The sequence below is a fragment of the Argiope bruennichi genome, chromosome 2 (genome assembly GCF_947563725.1).
Source record: "Argiope bruennichi chromosome 2, qqArgBrue1.1, whole genome shotgun sequence".
Classification (NCBI taxonomy): domain Eukaryota; kingdom Metazoa; phylum Arthropoda; class Arachnida; order Araneae; family Araneidae; genus Argiope; species Argiope bruennichi.
The window spans coordinates 50,011,394-50,020,163 of NC_079152.1; the positions used below are offsets into that span (position 1 = coordinate 50,011,394).

At 29.5% G+C, this 8,770-nt stretch overlaps 1 protein-coding gene across 1 annotated transcript; it reads right to left on the bottom strand.

The window, feature by feature from the left end:
* Window positions 1-5,771: 5,771 nt before the first annotated feature.
* On the bottom strand, window positions 5,772-7,531 carry LOC129961585 (branched-chain-amino-acid aminotransferase, cytosolic-like). Its single transcript, XM_056075084.1, has one exon. The coding sequence runs from the start codon at window positions 7,378-7,380 to the stop codon at window positions 6,181-6,183; it is 1,200 nt and encodes a 399-aa protein (XP_055931059.1). The 5' UTR covers window positions 7,381-7,531; the 3' UTR covers window positions 5,772-6,180.
* Between the last annotated feature and the right edge of the window lie 1,239 nt (window positions 7,532-8,770).

An 8,770-nucleotide genomic window follows, 5' to 3' on the forward strand; every position in this document is an offset into this window, starting at 1 on the left:
GCTGGGGTATATTTTAATTTTTCATTACATTCGAACGTTCGACATTTCCTTCAGTTTCTGCAGATTTCGATATCAATCATTAAAATGTTAAATGCAAGTTCATTGGATACATGAGTGAACCTTAATACTTTCCTCAATCTTTAATTAAGCCTCTGATTTTTTTTAAAAACATGACAATGGAAGTGTTAAAAGTATTCTTTGATATTTAAAGCAGTTAAAAAGACTTTTTTGTGATATGGCAGTAGAACTAATAAAATTTCATTGCTCTTGATGCTATAAAATTAAAGGTGTCAATTTCAAGTAGCCAGAGGGATTCCATCTTTCCTTTCTATCTGTATAAATAATTAGTTCAATAAACCTCGCCCAATAAAACGTTCAATTAATTCAAAACAGTTCAGTCCTGCACCTAAATGTAGACTGCACATTTGCTTCGGGACAAAGAGAAAGCACCATAAAGAGTGGATTCACCCCTTTTTTTATTGATTCAACCTGAAAAAGTAAATTAGCATTTACTGCATCCACCCTTCATCCAGAGGAATATTTGTTTTGATCCAGAAAAAGCACCTTTAACATTCGAATTACTATTCCACTCTTTATTTGGATTAATGGTCTTAACCGTGTGGTAATAAATGTTTTGGGAGAAAACTGTCATGGCTTTTTTACATGATTTTTATTTGGAATTACTTGAAACGGAACAGGAGACGTTTGATGGTATTCTTTTTTATTTCTTTTCCGGTGTCCTTATTCTCTTGTGATGATGGTAAGAAGGCCGGTTGTTGAGCTCATCTTTTAACTGCCAAGGTCATGCAGCATTTATCCCCTTTTCTCGCATTTCCCTCGTTTTTTCTGTTGACCCTCTTTTTTTTTTTTTTTTTTTTTTAGTAATTTCTCTCCATCCTGACGAACTGGCACAGCTCATTCTCCGCGGTTAGTTTGCTTTGATGGCTTGGATAAAATCTTGATAGTTGAAGGACGAGCAAGTTAAATAGCCCAAAAGGCAATGACTTGATGTTATTTAACTTTCCTGCAATAGGATCATTATTGCTTTCTCTATTGAAATAACGATTATTCAAAGAATATTTATTTTAAGGATAGAAAGCATTATTTCAGTTATATTCTGATCAATTGTATGAGTCAAGATTTAAGGCCTATAATATTTTTAGACTGGTAATCAGTCAGCAGATGCATTTTTAATCTTAATCAGCACAAGAGACCTTAGGGGATATAAATCTTGGGATCCTTATTCTTTTCTAAACTTTCAAAATCAAATTTTTTGTTCATTTTAATTTAACCTTTATATAAGGATGTTAGATATCAATTCTGATAAATTGAAATAACATAATGCATATTTGCAGATCACTCTCTAAAAAGTTGGTGTCAGTATATCGCACATAAATAAAAATGCAGAATTTACATTTAAAACTAATTTTAAACAAAACCGTAAAATATATATATATATATATATATATATATATATATATTTATTACAATTTAAATCATTGAAAGTGGTATCTTCGAAATTTTTTCGTATACTTTTTAATAAAGATGTTATCCCCCTCAATTCACATAAAATGTTGAGGTTCGAAAAAGGCCGCAAATATCTTAATGGCATTGGCAATAGTAAAGAAATATTGGCGTGAATTTAGCATTTTTACTGAATGTTGTCCGGGAAGATTTTATATCTGGTATGCGGTTAATAGTAACTTGCATACCAAATTTGCATATTATTTTTTTTTCAACCGAATAGTATTATTTTTTTTTAACCAAATTGAAATTTTTGGCACAGAATTACAATTGTAGCCATAAAATAACATGTCTAATTATATTTATTTAAGTTATTGTGTTTTTGAGTTAACCTGTTTATATTATTTTGAAAAGAAATATAGAGAAACGGTCGACTCCTTGATAAATTTGATTCTGAAACTGATAAGTGCCTACATTTTAGAAGTGAAATCTGTGTACGAAATTTTATCCATCTAGCTTTTTTTTTTTTTTTTTTTTTTTGAAATTATCATGTTAAATTAGATTCAGACAGCCGGATAGACAGACTTCTTCCGACTAGTTTTCGCTCAAAATTCGATTGAATTTACAAATTTGATGTAAAACCATACACCAAATTTCAGTAGTCTAGCTCCAAGCGTTTTGCGTTATCTTTGTCACAGACAGACATAATGTCAAAAATGTGTTTTTCGAAGTTAGGGAGGTCTAAAACGTGGATATTATTCAAAAGCTCGCATTCGAAGTTTGTCACGATCACAGTACATTCTCTATCTATACTACTATTATAAATGTGAAAGTTTGGATGGATAGATGGATGGATGTTTGTTAGTCAATCACGCCAGAACAGAATTGGATGAAATTTAGCTGAGAGATAGATAGTCTGGAATAGGACATAGGCTACTATTTATTCCGTTTAATTGAGTGGTTAATTGTGTATTAATTAAAAACTAACTTTCCCGCCAAAAATCACCAAATGAGCAAAGCTTCAGGTTTTTTTCCCCCCACGCCAATGAGATTAGGCTTAACATGATTTTGACTATTATTTCAAACGATTCTGTTTATTTTCTTAGTGTTCGATACACTTAAAATTAAACTTTGTGAATTAATCGATCTTTCGGATTCATTCTGAAGTACTTTTGAATTAAAATAAAACAGAATAAAGGAAATTAAAAAGTTATAATCTATATTGCGTTACTCCAAATGGCGTAGAAAATGCATACATTTGTGTTGCCCCAATTCGCGTTGAAAATTCACGCATGCGCAGGAGTAACAAAAGATAAAGCCATTGATGCTATAAATTCCAATCTATTTCCACGTGTACGAAGTCGCGGGTAAAAGCTAGTATTTCATATATGAGAACGTAAAAACATGTAAGAATAAAATAAAACTTTTTTTAAAGAATTTTTTTCGCAAATTAAAAAAAATATATATTTTTGAATTGCATTTATTAGGAATTTAATTTGAATTTCAATTGCACGGCCTTTATATTGAAACGAAAGCACAAATTTAAGTAACTTTCCAGAGCCCACAAAAAAACATCTCGTGGGTTTAGGGTCCTAGGCAATTAATTGCAGACTTTACTTTTTATCAATTCGGACGAAATATTCACAATTGAATTATGTAGTGGAAATTCCTGAATAGTAAAAATTAAAGTATTGGAATACAGACGACCTCAGAATGAGGGGCGTGGCGTAGAATGACAAATCTAGATTATGTTAATTTCAGAGAATGAAGAAACGACTATAGAAGGAAAAAAATTCTACATATGAGTGACAGGGAAAGATTTTGAGTGATACAGGAGTACCAGAGTTATTACCGATTACCGCAAACAGTTAAATGGCAATTTAATTAATGTATATAAGTTAAGCAATTTGGAAACAAAATATCATGAACATAACTATATATTTCTTTTCTTCCTTGTCCTCATCATTTGTTTCTTCATATTCATAAATAAATGCCGTAAAAATTTGAAGTTCTTTTGCAAGCTGGATTTTTTTTCTCTCTTTCTCTGAAATATTTAGAGTAGAAGAATTTTAAAATTTATTCGTCCAATAAATTTAAAAAGAAAACAAACTGCATCAGATCACATTTTTACAGTGTTTCTATATAATCCAAAAACTATGTGAAGCATTTGGCATGAACAGATTTATGTTCATATACAATATGAGAGAGAAAAAAATCCTACATATTCATAATTGGTTTCAAAAAAATAATAATTCTATTTAAGCTTTTACACTTACTAACATGCTATGTTGGCTATTATTGCTATGGTGTGAAAAATTAGGACATATATCTATCCGTATCAAGTTACCAATGTTATAATTGAAAGTGCATCTTCAAAAATTAGTGGAAGTAAAAAAAAAAAAGAGTAAACATGACAATCAAATTTATATCAATGAATATAATTTTTAAAATAATTTAAAATGACATCGAAGTAATTTGTTTATATAATACATCAAATTTAGAAATAAAAATAGTGTAACATATCATAAGAAGAAAAAAAGTTATTTTGGATGCATTTAAAGAATGTTAATGGATTAAGGGCATTTGGTAGATAATACATACATATTTTTGTTGACAGAAATTGAAATAATAATAATGCATAGATTATATAGAATATGATAGAGAATCTGGTGAAAAATAATCCTATTTAATTCCTTTGTTTATTTATTTATATATATCTCACATTACTAATAACATTTAACTTGTTTCTAAATCGCTAATCACTTAACTAAAGCAACAATAAAACATCGTAAATATTAAGAGAAGTAAATACGAAATCTATACCAATAGCATTCTTTTAAGAGGTTCATTGATTATATTCAAATTTTCTGTCTTTTTTTTTTTGAATAAATCTTGTTAATTCATTCATTTATTATACATGAATGTATTCGAAACATATATGAATGTTACACATAAAAAATACACCGAAAAAATTTTTTACTTCAAAACTGAAGGAATCATTTTTATCGGATACATACAATTATTCGATCGGGAAACAATTGTTTTTGGAATATGATTATGAATTTCGACAAAGCAATAAATGAGATGGCACAATAACAATTAACCTTAGTAATAAATGGATGAATTTCATGCTCTATGTTTGAAGTTGTTCTGAATGATAAAGCTAAAAATACAGTTAGACTGAGAAAAGAAGTATGATGAAAATTTTTTTTTAAAAAATACGTTTTAATTTCAAAAATAAATATTGAAATGATATAGGTATACAAGTACTCTGAAAATTAATAATAATAAAAAAGAATTTTTGGAACGAATTTGGCAATTTTTTTCAGAATTTTAGGTAAAGTGAAGACCTGCATTATTAAATATTTAATAATACAGGTAACTTTTAAATGAATGCATATAATTAAATTACTTTTCTTTACCTTCCCATGGTAATTTTTGATTCAAGGCTTCATTAACATTAAGCAACCTTTTCTCATACTTCAAAAAAAACCAAAACAATAACAATAAGAGTAATCAGTTAAAGAAAAAGTAAAGGAAAAGTAAATTCACACTTTTTTCAGCTTTTTTTCTTTCTTTCTTTCTTTTTTTTTTTTAATCTCCCAAAATGCTGAAATTAAAACAATTTCCTTGTTTTGATTTTTTTTTAAATCCTTTTATCCGAGTTTTTTCTGAGTTTCATTATTATTGAAGAACAATATTTTCGAAAGTTTATGGCTTCCAAAAATTATACGAGACAATTATCAAATTGCTCAAACAATTTTTTTTTGAATTAAAAAAAAATGGTAGATAATATTTTTTATTTTATTTTCTTTTTGCAGTTAAATGAAGACAAAAATCATACACCGTAAATAACAAATTTTTAATAAAATGGTATGGAATTAATAACAAGATGTTAATATCAGGATTTTTGTGATTTCTTTTATGAAAGCAAATGATAGTTGTTGCTTGTGTGTTAAGTGCATGCCATTGCTGAAATTTTAATATCAATCATATGCCATTTGTAAATATTATTTAAGAAAGAGTCTATCAGTATACAATCTTAAGCAATTAATTGCTGGTATGAAGTTAATAAATAAGTACTTGATAGTTTAATAACAGTATTTTATATATTAATCAATTAATTTACTTTTAGATTTTGAATATCTTCAAACTATGCGACTTGCATTTTTTTCATTTATACAATTTCAATTTGTAATTAAATTCAAATATTAAACATAATTTTGTAATCTTAAAATATAAATAGACTTCTGGGAACAAATACCATTCAAAAAACACTTTATTAATATGAAATAGTTATATTCAACAAACGATGAATAAAAAAACTCGATTAGTTTACATCTGATAAAATACAGATCGTAGAGAAGAGAATATTGGTAAAAAAAATTCTTAAAAGTGAAAGAACTACAATTTTTGATCTATAATGAAATACAAATATATTTCAACCTTTATACCATATATAAGATTCATGAAATAATGAAGAACTAATTTTTTTCCCTAAAGGAGCGGCTAAATTTCCTGGTACTCAACTTACCTTTTTGTGACACTGAAACTTCGTATTTTTTTGAAATATCAAGATAGATCTCTATTTTCATAATATTATAGCATTTCATTTGAAACAAATGTAAATCATTAATGATAAGGCCGATATATTTGATACTTGCTTGAATATACACACTGAAGGATTTAATATTCCATTTGCTTTATTTTCAACTTTTAGTTAATCGGAACAGACCAGTTTGATTCCACTCGACCATACTGAATATCTGTTATGGCTTTCAAAAACCGTAAGTACATTGCATTTCCACTTCCCATAGTCGGGATTTTAATATCATTTCCCCTGAAACGAATCAAATTTACCGGGCATAGTGTACAAGCAGTACCACAAATAAACATTTCCAGTAGTCGCTTTTCTTTATTGAGATTGATGAGCTCTTGCATCACAATATTCCTTTCAGAAACATCAAATTCCTTCCAATTTCGCGCCAAATCTAGAACACTTTGTCTTGTGACTCCCGGGAGTATGGTTCCATCTAATGGTGGTGTTACAAGTTCCAGCTGTCCACTTTCTTTTTTCAAAAGAAAGAAAACATTCATAGCACCTGCTTCGCATACCTGATGATCCTTTCCATACAACCATAACACTTGATCCAAACCTTGTTCCTGAGCTAATTTCTGGACATACAAAGAAGGGGCATAGTTCGCAGCAAGTTTATAAGCCCCAGCTCCTCCAGGGCAGGCTCGGACATAATTCGGATCAGCAAGAAGAGATACTGGTTGGGTTAGACCAGTTTTGAAATAGGGTCCACTCGGACACGTCACTACATATAACAATGCCGATTTAGACGGACTTACCCCTAGTGAGTTTTCCGACCCTATATAGGTGGGTCTTATGTACAGAGAGCTTTTACCATCGGCTGGTACGCACCTGAGATCCACTGAAATCAGTTTTTTGATGCACTTCAGAAGTTCTTCACAGTCAAATGAAGGAAGCGAGGCTCTTTCAGCGGAAGCCAGTAGACGTTTCATGTTGAGTTCTGGACGAAAGAGGGCCACTTTAGAATCAAGCCGCTTGAAAGCTTTCATACCTTCAAAAACTGCTTGGGCATAATGTAGAACTTTGGATCCAGGATGCATCGGCAAGTAATGGAGTGGTGTAATTTGTGGTTGCCCCCAACCATTAGATTCAGTCCATTCAATTTTTAGCATGTGGTCACTGAATACTTGACCAAAAAATAGTGTGGCAGGATCAGGTAAGGGTTGAAGGTTCACAGACTGATTAAGTGTGAGATCTTCAAATTTGAAAGATTTGACAGAAATCATCCTTCCAGTATTTTTCAGTAAACGACGCAGAAATAAGTGATTACTAAACAATTCTTTAGAGGAAAAAACCGAAGCTTTCATGATGAATTCCATTTTGAACGGAATAAATGGATTCCAAATGAGCAAAAAGAAGAAATCTTACACAGTGTGCTTGCTCTAAGGCGCCTCGCTTAGTTCTGTCAGTTTCGAAACAGCAACCAAAAACTTCATCTGCTGTGACGTAATCACGCTGATCGACTGATGTTGATGTCATAAGAGGGCGTGGGCTATCTAAGAGAAAATCTTGTGTATCGCACTCTGAATTAATAGCATCCATCGTTGCAGTTTGCTGGCATTTCTAAACAACTGATTTTCACGAGCATCAAGTACGAGAAATTTATTTACTCAGCTTATATTTCTGCGAAATTTATGATCACGATTCTTAATGTTGTCTCATGAACTAGTAGATGCGCGTACGTAGAAATTGAATGACGCTAGTGAATTTTACTATATACATTTTTTAATTATTTTCAATTCCCCGATAAAAATGGCAAATCATTTTTCTTAATTAGGAAATTTTGCAGATTATTAAAACAAATGTGTAAAGTCAGATTATTTAAACAAATGTGTAAAGTCAGATTATTTAAACAAAAATTTAGTTTTTGACATTTAAGAATTTAAGCGTTAAGATTTAAAAATAAAATCAGAAAATTATGAATTAAAACGAGAACTTTTAAGAATTCTAGAATAATAAGTTCTTTCAAACTTATTTATAAAAGAAAAAAGTTTTTGTATTTATCTGTAAAGTTAATTTAAACAACAATCAATGTTATCAAGTTTAGATAACATAGGAAAGCAAATGGGCAACTTGGAATTTCAGTATTTTCAGATTATTTGCAATTAATTTTTGAAATGAACTAGCGATACTCTAAAAAGATATTAACATTCCTCGCATGAAATTAAAAAAAGATATTAACATTCCTCGCATAAAATTAAAAAAAAAGATATTAACATTCCTCGCATAAAATTAAAAAAAGATATTAACATTCCTCGCATAAAATTAAAAAAAGATATTAACATTCCTCGCATAAAATTAACAATAGTTAAGAAATATTGGTCTTTGGTCTGAATTTTATTTGAATTTATTGCATTTTTATGTGTTTTATTGAATTTCTATTTGATCCTTGGTAAAATTTTTGGTGATTAATTCCTTGTATGAAGTACCTGAAAATAGAATTTGTGCTTTAGACGCATTTTTTTCTCAATCAACTGAAGCGAAAATTTGACACAAAATTGTAATTATAGTCAAAACATCATATAAAAAAGTTCATATATTTAAGTCAATGCATTTTTGATTTATCGCGCTTGAATGCTTATGAAAGTACTGAAACACAAACAATGAACTCTTTGACGTCTTTGGTTCCAAATTTCATAGGTATTTTTATTTTAGATATTGAATCTGAGTATCAAATTTTATCTATCTACCTCTTTTCGTTTTGTAATT